This window comes from Peromyscus californicus, unplaced genomic scaffold (assembly GCF_007827085.1).
Source record: "Peromyscus californicus insignis strain IS unplaced genomic scaffold, ASM782708v3 Scaffold_10__1_contigs__length_136768540, whole genome shotgun sequence".
NCBI lineage: Eukaryota > Metazoa > Chordata > Mammalia > Rodentia > Cricetidae > Peromyscus > Peromyscus californicus.
The window spans coordinates 1,035,845-1,053,678 of record NW_026294391.1 but is presented as its reverse complement, the minus strand read 5'-3'; the positions used below and the strand labels follow the sequence as shown (position 1 = coordinate 1,053,678).

The 17,834-nt window shown below is 41.3% G+C and overlaps 3 protein-coding genes across 6 annotated transcripts in view; 2 read left to right on the top strand and 1 right to left on the bottom strand.

The window, feature by feature from the left end:
- Positions 1–4,029, bottom strand: part of Elk1 (ETS transcription factor ELK1) — a 29,583-nt gene extending 25,554 nt beyond the window's left edge. Inside the window, exons 1-5 of one of the 4 annotated variants that reach the window (XM_052759460.1) lie at positions 3,762–4,029; positions 3,470–3,576; positions 1,640–1,721; positions 1,432–1,499; positions 856–963 (exon numbers count right to left, since the gene is read on the bottom strand). In XM_052759460.1, coding sequence (XP_052615420.1) covers positions 856–963; positions 1,432–1,499; positions 1,640–1,721; positions 3,470–3,576; positions 3,762–3,872 — 476 coding nt within the window. In that variant the 5' untranslated portion in view covers positions 3,873–4,029. Of the gene's footprint in view, positions 1–855; positions 964–1,431; positions 1,500–1,639; positions 1,722–3,469; positions 3,577–3,761 lie in introns of those variants that run through there. The other 3 variants (XM_052755488.1, XM_052756230.1, XM_052757056.1) reach the window with 3 other exon arrangements.
- The window catches only part of Znf81 (zinc finger protein 81), an 89,991-nt gene continuing 76,107 nt past the window's right edge, over positions 3,951–17,834 (top strand). Inside the window, exon 1 of the mRNA XM_052754324.1 lies at positions 3,951–4,065. The gene's annotated coding sequence lies outside the window, so the exon portion shown is untranslated. The remainder of the gene's footprint in view (positions 4,066–17,834) is intronic.
- LOC128113546 (DNA (cytosine-5)-methyltransferase 3-like) lies at positions 11,848–13,578 on the top strand. The gene is made up of 2 exons (XM_052743316.1): positions 11,848–11,952; positions 12,724–13,578. The coding sequence occupies exons 1-2, from the start codon at positions 11,848–11,850 to the stop codon at positions 13,576–13,578; spliced, it is 960 nt and encodes a 319-aa protein (XP_052599276.1).

Sequence of the window (17,834 nt, the reverse complement as noted above, 5' to 3'; positions counted from 1 at the left end):
CAGTACTAATGTAAAAAGTCACACACCTCTAACCACAGTACTGGAGCTTGCTGAAGCCAAAGAACCAGTAAGCTCTAGGTTTGGTGGAGACCTGTCACAAGAGAATAAGGCAGACAATATCAAGAGGGTATTATCTCTGCATGTGTGGATACAGGAATGTGAAGTTTAGAGTGGCGAGAGCTCAGTGAATAAGCAGAAATATTAGCAGATTAGAAATATAGTTAAATGAGAAGTAGCTTCTTTGTTACTGAATCATGGGTTGAAACCTCATGGATGTGGTCACAGATGTACGTACGTACAATAGCATAGTCCTAGAATGTAAGACTCTTCTGTTTTGTTTACTGCTGTATTCCCAACATCAACCACACAACCTGGTATACACAAGATGCTCAATAAATTTGTGTGAAGGAATGATACAAAAACCATTTATTGAGTGTTTAGTATGTGCTACACCCTGGTTGAACTTTGCATCCTCACTTTTCTTAGCCCTAGCCCTAAAAAGGAAGGTAGTATGGTTTTCCAAGTACCATTCCAGGTAGTCATGGGGAAAAAGGATAGAGTGTTAAAATTTGTGATGTTTATTTATTCATTTTTTAAAAAATAGACAGGGCTTTGTTTTATCACTCTGACTGGCCTCAAACTCAGGATCCTCCTGTTTCATCCTCCAGAGTCCTAGGATTATAGGTGGATACCACCATATCTGGCTTTTATGTATTTTGTGTGTCTGTCTGTGTATGGTGTGTGATTGGGATAGAACCCAGAGCTTTACACATTCTAGGCAAATGCTATACCACTGCCCTGCATCCAGAGCCAATACAGGTGATTTTAGACACTATGCTCATGGAATGAACTCACTCTGTGAGGAGAGAACTCTTTCGGTCAATGAACTTGAGAGCTTCAGCCAGTGTCAACTCCAGGAAAAAACCATATCCCAGGGCCACATAGATGCGTGAAGTATCTGGGCTGAGGAAAGAAGTCAGAGGAAGTAGAGGAAATCTTTATTACCACTTGGCATATTGTACAGTTTAAGGTGTTTCCTATTCCCTCCAATTCCCCAAAGTGAAGGCTCCGTAAGGGCAGGTATTTCATGTTATTCACTGTCACACCCACAGCATGTAGCTTATATCCTAATGCAATATAAAAGCTACTAAAGTAGATATAGAAATATAGAAAATATTACGGCAGGGCAGTGGTGGCACATGCCTTTAATCCCAGCACTCAGGAGGCAGAGGCAGGCGGATCTCTGTGAGTTCGAGGCCAGCCTGGTCTCCAAAGTGAGTTCCAGGAAAGGCGCAAAGCTACACAGAGACATCCTGTCTCGAAAAACCAAAAAAAAAAAAAAAAAAAAAATTAGGAAATACTTGTTGAATGAAAGAAGGGAGAAACTCGGGGTGGGGGGTGGGGGGGGAGGAGGGAGAGGAATACACTCACACCACTGTGTCAACGAAGAAGTTACAGCCCAAATCCACCTGCATATATAAGTCCGAGTGATTAGTTTCCTGTAGGTCCAGGAGAAAAGAAGTAGGTGTCAGTGGCCAATTTTTAAGGCAGGTAAAAGGTTTTGTTCTGGGGTTTCTCTTCCCACCTTCCTTCTTTGTACATACACACACAAACTGATACCCAATTTAAAAGCCTTTACCTGGAGTCGCTCAATGACATTTCTCAGTTGAAGGTATACAGACAGCTGCTCATATACCTTGTCTCGATGATCCAGCACCTTTCTGATATGTAGAAATACAATAGTGAACATTAGGCAGCCCTATTTCTCTTGAGATACCTCACATCATGGCCTAACAGGCATTTTAAACCAGGTGTGGCAGTTCACGAAAGCAATCCCAGTAACTGAAAGACTGAGGCAGGAGGATTTGAGTTCAAGGCCAGTCTGGTCTACATAGTGAGACCCTTCATTAAACACACACACACACACACACACACACACACACACACACACAAAAGGTGGAGTATAGACAGAGAAAGGCACACCAAGTATTTCAATAAATACAAGTCAGACTGTATTTCATCCCAAGCTCTACCTCTTACTAGCAATGTGTCTTTGGCAAGTAGGAAACCTGTTTGGGATTTAGTTTCCCCACATATAAAATAGAGATGACAGTATTACCTCATAGGACTCATTAGAATCAAGTGCTTACTAGCAAGTGTTTTAAATTCCAGCCAAATGATAAGCACTATCTATTACTATTACAAATATTGCATTTTACTCAGTACTTTATGCCAATTAAAATGTCCCATCTTCATCCTAACTATATCCCCCATCTCCTTTAGGATGCTCACACAACTCTAGCTCTGAATACCTAACTTTCAGTTCAGATAAATAATGACAGCAATAGTAATCATATAGTTACTGAGTCTTTAGTGTGTTTCAGGCACTGGAGCTAAATTCCTTTTTCAAAGCAGCTTATCCAGGTTATTTGTTTTATTTTCTGAGACAAGAGCTGAGTTTCCCAGGCTAGCATTGAATATGTAAGCACACCAGACAATCCTTTCTTCTCAGTCTTAATATAATAATAGTTGGATTTATGTGAATTTAAAAAAAAGTATTCTTACTTAATAGATTTATTTTGTGTATATGTCTGGGTGCCATGGTCCACACGTGTAATTCGGACGACAGCCTTTGGGAGGTTTTTCCCTTCCACTATGTGGATCCCAGAGAGCTAGCTCAGGACACGGGTTTGGGGGCAAGGCAAGCCATCTTGCTGGCCCTTTTTTTTTTTTTTTCTTTTTTCGAGACATACTCTCAGAGCCTAGGCTGTACTCAACTTTGAAATGTAGCTGAGGATGATCTTGAGCTCTGGATCCTCCTGCTTCACCCATCCTCGTACAGGAATTACAGGCCTGTGTCACCAAACTGGGATTTAAATTTTATTTTTAATAGAATCGTGTTCTATTGCCAAGGCTGGCTTGAACATCCTCTCCACTAGATAGGACTACTGGCATGCACCAGAGAGCCTGAGCCTCGTTTCTTCTAATTATTTTCTTTTGAGACAATCAGTCTATAGCCCAGGCTAGTCTCTAGCTTTCGAAGACCCTCCTGCTTCTGCCTCCCTCATGCTGGAATTACAGTCCTGTGTTATCACGCTTGGCTTTGGGTTACATTCTTTACCTGGGCTGACACATTTAAAACTCAAACCCACCACATTAAGAAGGCCCCATAAACTTTACCATTTCACAGATGAGAAAATTTCATAAAGCATAGAGAGGAAGGGTGAGGCACAACTTGTTCATAAGTAATGGTTAAATGGCCCAATCAGAAACACCGTGGGTTCGTAATGACTATTTTAATCCGACAAACAACGTCAGAGGCTCTGCTACAAGAGCCAAGTTCCAACCAAATCACAGCCCGGACATCAAACTCTCTTCCCGGCCAATCCGAAAGTTTGGTCGGGATTCTGTCCCACCCACCACATGGAATTTCTCAAACGTCACGCCTAGAATCTGCGTGGTCACTCACTGCAAGTCTCGCTGCAGTACGTCACTGATAAAGGCCTCGTACCGCAGCACTTTCTCTCCTACAGTATCCAAAGCCCGCCGTTTGGGGGGTGTCGCCATGATGGGCTCCTGGGGAGTGAGGAGAGGGGGGGGGAAACCACGTTGAGCGCTCCTGTTTAACTTCACAAAGTTCTCTCCAACCTCTCAACGTTGGGGATGACTTCTTTCGGCTCGTGCTACGGGGTTCCTCCTTCTGCCCAACCCGACTCTAAGACTCATTCACTCACCGGTACCCAAGCGCGGTGCTTACTTACCTTAGGGCCACCGGCAATAACTGTATGAACCGCGGCTTCCGGGTGGCGCGTGTGGATGACGTATTTCCAGCATGGGAGCCAACCAAATTGGTGGGAAGGGCGGTCCAGCATGAGAGAGAGAAGACCCACTTACAGGGAAGTGCTGCAGGCAGGCATTAATGAACCCCTGGAGATAGCTGAATCTTACCTAGAGAGCGGGCCAGCTGTCTGCTAGAAGGCCAATGGTTGTAAGCCGGCAGGTTGCTGGTTCAGGTGAAGTTAATGATATTTGGCGGGTTCTGAGGGAAGCTGGACTCACTGGAAGGTAGGAACAGGGAGTTAATCGTTTACAATTTATTTATTTGCGCTCTCTCTCTCTCTCTCTCTCTCTCTCTCTCTCTCTCTCTCTCTCTCTCTCTCTCTCTCCCTCTCTCCCTCTCTCCCTCTCTCTCTCTCTCTCCTGTGTGTGTGTGTGCGCGCGCCAGCAGTTCTAGAGTTACATGCAGTTGTGAGCTAGTTGTGGGTGCTAGTAACGGAGTTTACGTCCTCTGCAAGAGCCTTTTGTGCTCTTAATTGCTGAACCATTTCTGTAGCCCCATCTCCACTCTTAAGAAATTTTCTTATTTTATCTGTTTTGTCTGCATGTTGGTGCACTATGTGCGTGCAGTGCCTATGGAGGCTAAAAGAGGATGTTGGATTCCCAGAGGTGGAGCTACTCACCGTTTGTGAGCTCTGGGCCTCTACAAGAATAGCCAGTGCTCTTAACCACTGATCTATTTATGTAGAGCCCCGTTTTTTTCTTTTAAAATCATTTCTATTCTTTGAGAATTTCATACATGTATGCAGTGTATTTTCATCATATCCATTCCCTACTCCCTCCCTTCAACTCCTCCCAGACCCCTCCTACCACGTTCTCCTCCCACCTTCATGTCCTCTTTAACAAAAGCAAACCGAACCCCAAACAAAAAAACGGAGTTCACTTAAGCATTTAATAATTTAAAAAGCACAAGAGTGCCTGTAGACGAGCAAGGATTATGGTTCTAATCAATAAAGAGGGCGGTATATCCTGTGGCATCCTGTCAGTTTGAATATTGATTATATACAAACATATATATATGTATATATACACATATATATATACATACATACATACATACATATGTATATATACACATATATATATACATACATACATACATATATATATATATAAACATGGTTTGGGTTTCACCGCCTATAAAAGAAATGAGCAAGAACACATAAAAATGTTTAAACAGAGACAAATTTTAAGAAATTAATCTTGAATGACTCTTGCTTGGTGGCTTGCATTCCATGACCCAGACTTAGGTAGAGACTGGCAAGATGTTGTGCTTAATCACCCCACCTCATAGTTATATGGTCCATCATTGGAGTCCTCTACTGAAGATGGGTTAACTTGTAGTTAAGACTAAATAGTTCCTTCTATTTTTATTTAAATGTGTAGATTTTCTATTAATTTATTTTCAGATAAAAATTTTCTTTGTTGCTGGGCGGTAGTGGCACACGCCTTTAATCCCAGAACTGGGAGGCAGAGCCAGGAGGATCTTTGTGAGTTCGAGGCCAGCCTGGTCTACAGAGCTAGATCCAAGACAGGCACCAAAACTATACAGAGAAATCCTGTCTTGAAAAAAACAAAACAAAACAAATTTCTTTGTTTTCCTTTTTTTTTTTTGTCCCAGCAACCACATGGTGGATCTCTTTGTTTTCCTTTTAAACAGTAGCATTTAGCTTAGCAAGTGAAGGGCTGAGCCTGGAGGATAACCTAGACACTAGAATCCCCTAAATGCTATTCCCCTTTGAAGGTCCTAGAGCACTTACCCCTATCAAGAAAGCTTTTCCAGATTATTCTTGCATTCAGTATGTAAAACAAAGTTTTATTGGGTTTTTCTTCAAATGCTCAAAACCTAAGCAAATCAAGTATCTCTTTGTCCATAAAACACGATGGTTGTAAAGGAAATATTGAAATTAAAAAAAAACCGCATGGCTGGGTGGTGGTGGTACATGCCTTTAATCCCAGTACTCAGGAGGCAGAGGCAGGTGTATCTCTGAGTTCGAAGCTAGCCTGGTCTACAGAGTGAGTTCCAGGACAGCCAGGGCTACACAGAAAAACCTTGTCTTGAAAAAAAAAATCCCATGTTACAGGTGTTTAAAATTAAATTAGATATTAGGGATTAGATTAATCTTAAAATAGATATTAGGGAGTTAGAAAATATTTAGTTAATCTTTATTTGGTAAGGAAAGCAGTTCGAATGGACTAGAGTTGGGTCTATGTAAGTCTATTAACTATATTTAATGCAAATTTTTCTTTTTTAACTTGAAAGATGCTTTGGACTAGCAAAATGGCTCAGTGGGTAAAAGGTGCTTGCTAACAAGTCTGAAAGCCTGAGTTCAGTCCATAGGATGGATTGTAGATTACTGCTGTTGACTGACATAGAGAAAGAACACTTCTTTTTATAGTGGGAGGTGGTTACTATAGAAGATTCATAACTGGTTGAACTGCAAGGAATATTTTTGTTGCTGTATTCTACATTTTTTTGCTGTGGTATAGCTAGCTGCCCAAGGTGGAAGGAAGTAATCATACACCTATATCATTCTACATCTTGGGGAACACTGCAGAAGAAGGCATAGAAAGAATGTGAGTTGGAGAAAGGTCGAGCTGTGTTGGGCATAGCCATTACTGTCTTGAATCAGAGCAGTTGTGATCACTTGAATGAGACTTTTATGAGACCTGGCCTATTAACATTCCCACATGGAAGGAGAAGGGAGGCTTCTGAGTCTCAGTGAGCTTTCAAGATCCTCATGAAGCCTTCATGAGATTGTCACAGAATCTGGCCTATTAATATTCTTTGTTGAGAGAGTAGAGAGGTTCATGAGGTCATGGGATCAAGATCAAAGATTATATATAAGTAGTAAGCAAATGGGCTGGAGTGGAAATCTTTGGAAGCATAGCTGCCTGTACATTTCCTGGGCAACTGAAGTAGCATAGCTTCTCATGAACCATCCATGCTGCGAGTGGGACTATCCAGTGGTACAGCTTTTTGTGAGTTCCTTATGCTGCAGATGGGAATAGTTAGTGGGATAGCTGCCCATGAGTTCTTCTGAATTTCTCAGTTGTGTAGCTGCCTTTGAGTCATTCATGTTCCAATAATTCATCCCAATATTTATTCATCAAACTTGACTTGGACAGGATCCTGTTGGTTTGCTAATACCTTCTCATTTGCAGTGAACAGACATTTCTTTACATCACCTGGTAAAAATTATGAGATATTTTGTTCTTTTTTTGGTAGTTGGTGTGAGTGATATTGATTTCATGATGTATGTCTCAGTAAACTCATTATTGGTGTATAGAAAATCAATTTTTGAATGTTGATTTTGTTTTCTGCTACTTTGCTGATTTTTTAAAAATCAGTTCTAGTAGTCATTTGGTGGAGTCAGTAGAGTCTTCATCTGTTTCTGCTTATAAATCCTTTTTTTTTCAACCTCAATAATAGATGTTTCCTCTTCATGGGTCTTTTGTGTGGAGATTTTTATCTAATCAAGAACCCATCTGTGTTTGCTATTTTTTGTTGTTATAGTTACACCTATTGAAGCTTTCCTATATGTATCTTGTCTTTGTCTTCTCACTTGGCTTTGGAGTCTCCCTTTGTTCCTATTCTCAAACAAAGTCTCTCTTCTCGTCCTCCCAGTCATGTGTCAGTTTCTTTTGCTTGTTAGTGAGGTGCTCAAGCTTGGTGTGAGAGACATCTTTGCTATTCTGATTAAGCTCCATCTTTGATAGGCACTGTGGATCTGTGTTTAGGATAGATAAAAAGTAGAGCTTGATTGTCCCCACTTTTCCTTTCACCTACCTGAAGTAAAACCCTACCAGTGTCTATAGGGTGTAGGCTTTGGTTCATTTTCCCCTGGAGACTAAACCTTTTCTGTGAGAAGTGAATCTGGGTGGATTTCACAGTAGTTTCCTTAGCCAGCACCCTGAAAAAGGAAGAGTTGCTTTTGACCCTTCTACTGTAAGAGTTTGCAAACCCATTGAAATGTCCTATGCCTGCAGTTCCCAAGAACTTCACACTGTCACACTAACCTACATTTGACACATAGAAGTTCACTAAAAGTTCTAGTTTAACTCCCTAGTAGCTTATATGTCATTCAGTTGATATCTACCCCCAAGTAATCAGATGCTTAGGTCCTGCTTTCTCCCCGAACTCACTTGTTTTTCTTCGTAGTGTTTGCTGGGTGACATCAGTTTTCTTTTCTTTCTTTTCTTCTTTTTAGCTTTTTTTTGTGACAGGGTTTCTCTGTGTAACAGCCCTGGTTTTTCTAGGAATCGCTTTGTAGACCAGACTGGCCTCAAACTCACAGAGATCTGCCTGGGATTACAGGTAATCTCAGTTTTCTAATGGGCACAAGAAAAGTTGCTAATTTCCAACTTGTCTTTTCTTGTTGAAAGGACAGGAAAAATACCTTTTCCATGCCTGTTTGACCCCAGTTTGAAGCTGGAAGTCTTCTAAAATATTCAGAAATTATTGCCTCACAACACTTCATTTCACATCACATACCTCAGGTCATTTCAATGGTCTTTGAGCACCAAACCTTTCAAAATTGAGAGATCCTCCTTGGTAGTATCACTTACTTCTGTGCTAAAAAGTAGTATTTGGGTCCCATCCCCTAGAATCCCCTTCCATGGCTATGGTTTTGCACAAGCATGGGAGTATCATAGATGCCATAGCAAAAATTGCATAGCTGAGTTGTGTGTTGTAATGTTTTCAGACAGGGAATATCATAGAACTTTTGGGGAGCTTACTTGTAGGGACCATCATCTTGGAAAGGTACCCTTCACATATAAATAAGGATGTCACCTTGCTTATTTCACTAAAGGGGTTGGGGGTAAAGATGTGCCAATCTGGGCTAGAGTGTTTGGATCTGAGCTGTAGGATCTTCATTACTTATAGAAGCTGAAGTGGCCCCCTATGTATGACATGAGAGCAAGAAAGAACTTATCTCCTAAGAGTTGTAAGTATAGGAAAGGGATGGAAATTCAGGATGGGCCCATCCTCTTCTGAATGATAGCACTGGAAGAAATGGGTTAAGTCAGGTAGGTACAATGATTCTCTAGAAAATACCATTGAGGAGGAAGAGAGAGATATCAGGGTACTTCCCTTCTGGTAAGGAATCCTAGAGGCTGTGAGGGAGTTCAGGGTGGGAAAGTCACCTTGTGGGCAGTACCACTGGGGAAGAGACAGGAGACATTGTAGTGGTGAAGTTTTGCCCGTGAGTGCTACCACAGGGAGAAGTCAAGGAGAGGGGAACAAGCTACCTGTAGGACTCTTAGGGCTACATCTGCTATTCATCAAACATGTACCCATCCCATGCATAGTTCGAAGCATTTTACATATATCAACTCATTTTTTCCCTCTGAGATGTCTGACTTTGTGGCACAGCTACAAGTGCTTTCCCCCAATCCAGACTAGAAAGGAATATACCCAGGGCTTTTACTACTTGTATATTGGTTCATTTTCACATTTCAATCTTGGTCCATTTAGAGTTTGTATATATGATATAAGGTATGGATCCAATTTAACATTTATTTACAGCTTTTTTTTTGAGGCAGGGTCTTGGCATATAGCTAGGATGAATTGAATTGTCTGTGTAGTCCATGCTGGCCTTGAACTTAAAATCTTCTTGTCCCAGCCTTTCAACTTCTGGCATTGCAGATGTAAGGCACCAAGTCCAGCTTAATCTGTTTGCGAATGTCTGTGTTTAATGGATAGAATAATGTCTACCAAAAATATATAGCCACAGAATCTGTGATTGTGACCTTAGTTTGAAAAAAAAAACTTGCGTATTTAATTAAGGATCTTGAGGTGGGGCCACCCTAGATTAAACAAATGGGCCCTAATCCAATGAAAAATATCCTTATATGACAAAGAAGTGAAAGACATAGGAGGTGGTATGAAAACTGGCAGACATTAGAGTCAATGTTATGGTTTATGTATGAAATGTCCTCTGTAAAGGCTCATGTGCTGTATACTTGATCTGTAGCAGGTGATGCTATTGAGAAGTAATTAGATCATGATAATTTCTTTAATGGATTAATTCATTGATGAGTTTATAGTGGCTCATAGGAAATGCAGTCTAGTTGGATAAAGTAAATCACAGAGGGCATGCCTTTAAAGGGTAGATGTTGTCCCTATACCCTTCTTTTCTCTTTCTGCCGCCTGTTTTGGTTTTTCCAAACAGGGTTTCTGTGTGTAGTCCTGGATGTCCTAGAACTCGCTTTGTAGACCATGCTGGCCTTGAACTCACAGAGATCTGCCTGCCTTTGCCTCCTGAGTCTCTCTCTACCTTTTGACTGCCATGAGATAAGTGGCTTTCCTCCATGATATCCTTCTGCCATGACTTTCTGCCTTGCTAACAGGTCTAAAAGGAAAAGAACAAGCTGATCATGGAATGCAATGTCTGAAACTGTGTAAGCCTAAAAAAAACTTCCCTCATTTTTTTTCAGGTCTAGTCACAGTAATGAAAATGATACTAAAACATGGTGATATGTTTATAAATTAAAGATCAAGGTAGTAGCTTAGTGGTAGAATGCTTACTTAGCATGCATGAGGCCCTGGGCTTGATTTTTGGAACTACAAAAATACAAACCAAGGCATATCAACAATTTCTGATGCCCCTAAAAGCTAGAAGAGAGCCATCAAATAGATTTAGAATAGAAACAGAATAGAATAGATTTTCTTCAAAAAGATTCTGCACTAATCTCATGATTTTGGACTTCTAGCCTCCAGAACTGTGACAGAATAAATTCTGTTGGTTTAAACCAGCCACTTTGTGATAACTTGTTACTTCTGTCTTAGGAAATGAATATACTATTTATTTAAAAATTCACCTTCCCCCCTCATGATTTGAGATAGTATTTTAGTTATATACATAGTTCTTTATAGACATTTTACACTGTTCCACTGGCTTGTATATTCAAGTGTCGTGATTACATGGTCTTATTTATTTGGTTGGTTTGGTCAGGTATGGTTTTTTTTTTTTTTTTTTTTTTTTTTTTTTTTGTTTGTTTTTTTGTTTTTTTGTTTTTGTTTTGTTTTTTCGAGACAGGATTTCTCTGTGTAGCTTTGCGCCTTTCCTGGGACTCACTTGGTAGTCCAGGCTGGCCTCGAACTCACAGAGATCCGCCTGGCTCTGCCTCCCGAGTGCTGGGATTAAAGGCGTGCGCCACCACCGCCCGGCCAGGTATGGTTTTTGAGATATGATATTGCTATTTAGTTTAGGCTGGTTTTGAACTTATTCTGTAGTTTAGGTTTTGAGATAGCAACCCTCCTTTCTTCTGGTGGGATTTCAAGCATGTATCACATGTTCCCACACTTTTAATTATAGAAGCTTTATAGAATGTTCATATATCTCATGAAGTTAATCTCTGTTATTGGTCTCCATTTTTTAGGGGTTTATAGTTATCCTTTCATGTTTAACTTTTCTTATGCATTTTAGGTAAATTTCTTTCCAAATTGATTCACTTAATTATTATGCTATACTATTTGAAATATTTATTAGAAAAACACCAGAAAGAGGTGAATAATCATCCATTGGACTGAGAGATTGGTCCCAATTTTTTACCTTTTCCTGTAGCCACCCTTTTGCCCTTGATGTTTTGCTTGCTTGGATGATTTGCTTTGTTCAGTGTTATATGAGAAGAGAAAATATGGCATTTCTGAGGCTAGGCCTTTGTGGTTGTTTGAATAGGTATGGCCCCCTAGACTCATGTATTTGAATGCTTGGTCCATAGGGAGTGGCACTAGTAGGAGGCGTGGCCTTGTTGGAGTAGGTGTGGCCTTGTTGGAGGAAATGTGTCATTGTGGGGGTGGGCTTTGAGGTTAAGCTATGCCCAGGGTCGGACACGGTTTCCTTCTGCTGCCTGTGGATCAAGATGTAGAATTCTCAGCTCCTTCTCCAGCACCATATCTGCCTGCATACCATCATGCTTCTTGCCATGATGATAATGGACTAGACCTCTGAAACTGTAAGCCACCTCAATTAAATGTTTTCCTTTGTCAGAGTTGCTGTGGTCATGGTGTCTCTTTACAGCAGTAAAAATGCTAAGACATCCTTGGATTTGTTGTCTGGCTTGCTCATCCTCTTTGTATCATTAGAAGAAGACATGTGTCACAGATGTGTACTACCATGCCTGGTTTGAAGTATTTTCTCTTGAATTAAAGTGTATGTCTGAGGGGAACCCTGCAGGTGTCAATATAGGTAGTGATCCACAAGAGATGAGAATGAAAACTCGATTCAGATTGACCTCATCTATCTGGATCAGACTTTGGGAAGTCTCATGCCAGGGGATTCATTGTCAACATATTTAAAACAGTACAACTTGGGAAAGGGTGTCCAGGCAACAATCATTGCAGTCTAGGTGCACAGGAAAGCTTCAGGTGTGACTACATAGAAACTCCTTTGCAAAGTACATGTTACCTTAAGGGTGGATTCTATAGCTAAAAGGTCTAGAATCTAATGTGGTCTCCCACCAAGATAGCATAGAGGTTAGCAGGCCACAAAATACTTGTGACATCATCCCCACTAAGGGTAGGTTATATTAACTAGGAGCTAGGGAGAAAAGTCTAGGATAAACATTTTGGGGGATTTGGGTGAGGCCTGTCACCACAGATAGCAAAAAGGTCACCAGATCATTAACAATATACACTTCCAGTGTTCTGGGCGGGAAAACACGTGTTTTATCTCCATTGAGAAGAGAACCCCATGTATTTAACATTCCTGGTTTGTCTAGTGATTTGTGGGAGCAAGAACCTTTGTTCCCCCAACATCTCATCCCTTCTAATTTTTTAAAAATAGTAGCTGTAAAAGAGGCCATGGCAGAATGCATTGCCTCCATGGCTAGTCTAATTAGTATAGGCAAGCATCAGAGAATTATAAGAAGAGCTAACAGAGCATCTGTGAGAGCCCCAACTGTACCAGATGTTACTGTTTTGAGTGTGTGGATATCCTGGTGGGCCCCGGGACTTCAGAGCAAATCAACGCCATGGCGTGCTGGGTTTGCTTCCTGTGCCTGCCTTTCACTTGGAGCGGGCTGCTGCAGAGGCGAAAGAGGTGGCATCACCAGCTGAAGGCCTGCCATGATCTAGAGGGAGCAAGCCCTCTGGAGATGTACAAACCAGTGTCTGCTTGGAAGAGACAGCCAGTGCGGGTACTGAGCCTCTTTGGGAATATTGAGAAAGAGCTCGAGAGTTTGGGCTTTCTGGAAAGAGGTTCTGGTTCTGAAGGAGGAAGGCTGAAGTACGTGGAAGATGTCACGAATGTTGTGAGGAGAGATGTGGAGAGATGGGGCCCCTTTGACCTCGTGTATGGCTCAACACAGCCTCTAGGTCGCTCTTGTGACCGCTGCCCTGGCTGGTACATGTTCCAGTTCCACCGGATCCTGCAGTATGCGCGCCCACACCCAGGGAGTCAGCGGCCTTTCTTCTGGTTGTTTGTGGACAGTCTGCTGCTGACTGAGGATGACCAAGTTACCACAACCCGCTTCCTCCAGATGGAGCCTGTGACCCTCCAGAATATCCGCGGCAGAGTCCTCCAGAATGCTGTGCGGGTGTGGAGCAACATCCCAGGGTTGAAGAGCAAACACTTGGCCCTGACACCAAAGGAGCAACAGTCCTTGGAAGGCCAAGTCAGAACCAGAGCCAAGATGGCCGCCCAGAAAGATGACCCCCTGGTGAAGAACTGCCTTCTCCCCCTGAGAGAGTATTTCAAGTATTTTTCTCAGAACCCACTTCCTCTTTACAAATGAATCATGATACAATGAAAGAAGAGGTTTTCCTAGAACCACAGCAGCCTTCCTCCCAGGGTTTTTTTTTTTTCTGCTTGCTTGCCTGTTTCTCCTGTTCGGTTCCCAAGATGCCTCCCGTGCAGCCCACTGTGGGGGTGGGAGGCGCCCACTTCTGTGGACAAGATCCTGGTGGGATAGCCCGCCACGTATCTCCAAAAGTGTGTGTGTGTGTGTACCTGTTGTGAAGTTTTTCAAATATAGGCTTGTTACCGGTGGGGGGGGGGGGGGGGGAAGAAGAGCTAACAGAGGACCAAGGAAAGGGAAAAGCCATCCTCAATTCACCCATCTCTTAATTAATTTCTGCTAATATTTTTGCTATGAGCAAAATGGATGTAATACGGCCTATTCCACATAAACCTTTATAAACCTTAGCATGGCAAAACAATATCATATGTCTCTTATCACAGGTGTGTCTTTTATCTCCCAGGGGAGATAATCCAAAAGGCATTTGGATTATGCATTGACAAGAATTAACATGCAATACAGTCATTAAATATTGTTATATTTAATAATAGCATCATTTTGGGTTAGTCCTTGTTATTTCCCCAAAGTCTCAGCTTGATGAGTTAGAATCTTGATGTTTCCCCAAGTTATCAGCTTACTTACCTTCTTGGGACATCTCCTTTTGATGGATTTGTTGTCTGCCTTCAGATGTTTTATTCATCTGGTGGGCTTTGGATGTCTTGGTCAGATGCATCAGATCAGGAGCCATCTGGGGTTTCCTTCCTTCATTATTCTGAAAAGACACAAACATAACCTCGCCTGATGTTAACATTGGCTCTTTTCTCATTGATTAGTTTTTAGATCAGTTCATTTAATGTATACTTTAGGTTGTGTCTCCTTCAGAGCAAAATACTTTTGGGCAGCAGCAAAAGCATGATCCTTTAGTATGTGAGGATTTAGGTGGGTATATGTAATATCCCTTTTTTATTTATTAGAATTTGCCAGTTAAGTATTTGATGGTATTATTCCACAGTAGCTTGAACCTGTGGATAAGAAGTGATTTCAGTAACATGACCAATATTAAAATTTTTCAAATAATTTGCTAGCATAAGCAGGACCATTATTATTGTTTAGTTGTAATGGTTTCTAGAAAGGTCATGCATAAAGGGCTATTTGGCAAAGTTAAGTTCCATATAGGATACAATGGTATTTGTCTGGAGCTTCCAGGGCTCCATGCCATGCCTGGGGCTGTGCTCTTTAGCTGATTAGTTAAGGAGAGGCATTGTGCTTATCATGTCTGTAGTGTACTTTGAGCACAGATCTTTACCTGACAGCAGAAAATGTCCAAGATACAGACCATATTTTCAGATGTCAAACTGATGTCCATTTACTACTAATTATGCATTAGGAATTTAGAATACTGTATAAAATTTATCAGACCAAGGGAAAGCATAAAACTAAAAAAGAAACAAAATTCATTTAATAACAATGGTCATTAACTTCAAGATTTAAACTTAAGACTTTCTTAATTTAAGATTTGGGAATCTTTAAAATTTAGGACAATTTTAATTATGAGCTTAAGAAGACTTGTTTTTTATTAGGTAACAGGATACTCAGAAGTACCTGAGAAATAATCATAGAAAATCCTGAAGTAGAAAACAACTGGGTTTTCCCATGTAAGCGTGAAAATTTATATCTAGCTGATATTGTATATGAAATAAAATTGTGAACAATATCAAAGCATAACAGTTTCATGGAGGAACAACTTGCTGGAAGGCTCTAGTTTTTACTATGTTTTGTAGGCAGTTTGAGGTAACAAATTCTCAAGCTGTACCAAGAAGAATTTTAAGTAAAAAACTTCAAAATAATCTAGTTCTTACTGATTGCATTTCATTTATTTATTTATTTATTTATTTATTTATTTATTTATTTATTTATTGCATATATATGTCTATATATGTCTATATGTGTGTATGTTGTTATGCCCAGATCACAGGGACCCCCATAAGTACTTAGGTGAAAATCTATAAGTTAGCTTTTTGTTAACCTGAATAGAACTTTATAACCTTTAGTAAAAGATGGTTGCCAGCCACTCCTGTGAGGTCACCAGCCAAGATGGAGAAAAGCCAAGTGGTTGCTGTTTAAAACATGTTTTTTTAAATAATATGTACTTGCACACATATGCTCAGTTGAATCCAAGTTACACACACATACATACAGCTAAAACTAGCTTACATTTACACAGGGTTAAATCCAAGTCACATATGCATTCACATACACCCCCCCATATATATAATTTTTTTTAACATAAACAGTTTGCCATGAAGAATCATCAGCTATTTTCAAAATGAAAACCAACCAATATTAACTTTTCAATTCAGTATTTGCAGGTACAAGAAACCACAACATAGTTCACATCCCCTCTGATCGTCTACAACCTTTAGTACAAGAAACCACAACATAGTTCACATCCCCTCTGACCTTTTAAAACCTTAATTCCTCAGACATTTACTTTAGACAAATTTCCCTCTTCCTTTTTTTTTAATTATTTTAGTCTCCTGCTGTCTCTTATTTTTTTTTTAATTTATTTTAATTTATTTTGCAATACAATTCAGTTCTACATATCGGTCACGGATTCCCTTGTTCTCCCCCCTCCCGTCCCCCTCACCTTCCCCCCAACGCCCCCCCCCCCATTCCCATCTCCTCCAGGGCAAAGCCTTCCCCACAGACTGAGGTCAACCTGGTAGACTCAGTCCAGGTAGGTCTAGTCCCCTCCTCCCAGGCCGAGCCAAACAATCCTGCATAGGCCCCAGGTTTCAAACGGCCAACTCATGCAATGAGCACAAGATCTGGTCCCACTGCCTGGATGCCTCCCAAACAGATCAAGCCAATCAACTGTCTCACCCATTCGGAGGGCCTGATCCAGTGTGGACCCCTCAGCCATTGGTTCATAGTTCATGTGTTTCCATTCATTTGGCTATTTGTCCCTGTGCTTTATCCAACCTTGGTCTCCACAATTCTCGCTCATATAAACCCTCCTCATTCTCGTTAATTGGACTCCCAGAGATCCACCCAGGGCCTAGTCATGGATCTCTGCATCCAGATCCCTCAGTAGTTGGATGAGGTTTCTAGCACAACAATTAGGGTGTTTGGCCATCCCATCACCAGAGTAGGTCAGTTCGGGCTGTCTCTCGACCATTGCCGGCAGTCTGTTGTGTGGGTATCTTTGTGGATTTCTGTGGGCCTCTCTAGCACTTTGCTTCTTCCTGTTCTCATGTGGTCTTCATTTACCATGGTCTCCTATTCCTTGTTCTCCCTCTCTGTTGTTGATCCAGCTGGGATCTCCCGCTCCCCCAAGCTCTCTTTCCCTCGACCCTCGCCTTTCACTACCCCCACTCATGTCCAGGCTGTTCATGTAGATCTCATTCCATTTCTCTGTCATTGGGCGATCCCTGTGTCTTTCTTGGGGTCCTGTTTTCCGGGTAGCCTCCCTGGTGATGTGAGTAGCAGACAATTCATCCTTGTTTCATGTCTAGTATCCTGCTATGAGTGAGTACATACCATGTTTGTCTTTCTGAGTCTGGGTTACCTCACTCAGGATGATTTTTTCTAGATCCATCCATTTGTCTGCAAACCTCATGATGCCATTGTTTTTTTCTGCTGAGTAGTATTCCATTGTGTATATGTACCACATTTTGTTTATCCATTCTTCAGTTGAAGGGCATCTGGGTTGTTTCCATGTTCTGGCTATTACAAACAATGCTGATATGAACATAGCTGAACAAGTGCTCTTATGGTGTGGTTGAGCATTTCTTGGGTATATGCCCAAGAGTGGTATAGCTGGATCTTGGGGGAGATTGATTCCCAATTTTCTAAGAAAGCGCCATATTGATTTCCAAAGTGGTTGTACAAGCTTGCATTCCCACCAGCAGTGGAGGAGAGTTCCCCTACCTCCACATCCTCTCCAGCATAAGGTGTCTTCAGTGTTTTTGATCTTAGCCATTCTGACAGGCGTAAGGTGGTATCTCAGAGTTGTTTTGATTTGCATTTCCCTGATGATTAGGGATGATGAGCAATTCCTTAAATGTCTTTCGGCCATTTGAGTTTCCTCTGTTGAGAATTCTCTGTTTAGTTCTATAGCCCATTTCTTAATTGGACTGTTGGGCATTTTGATGTCTAATTTCTTGAGTTCCTTATATATTCTGGATATCAGTCCTCTGTCAGATGTGGGGTTGGTGAAGATCTTTTCCCATTCTGTAGGCTGTCGCTTTGCC

Bases quoted from the DNA above. Each gene is read 5' to 3' on its own strand.
- LOC128113546 (XM_052743316.1), top strand. From the start codon at position 11,848: ATGGTGTCTCTTTACAGCAGTAAAAATGCTAAGACATCCTTGGATTTG. The intron at 11,953-12,723 runs GTACTACCATGC...AAGAGCTAACAG, and splicing joins AAGACATGTGTCACAGATGT to AGCATCTGTGAGAGCCCCAA.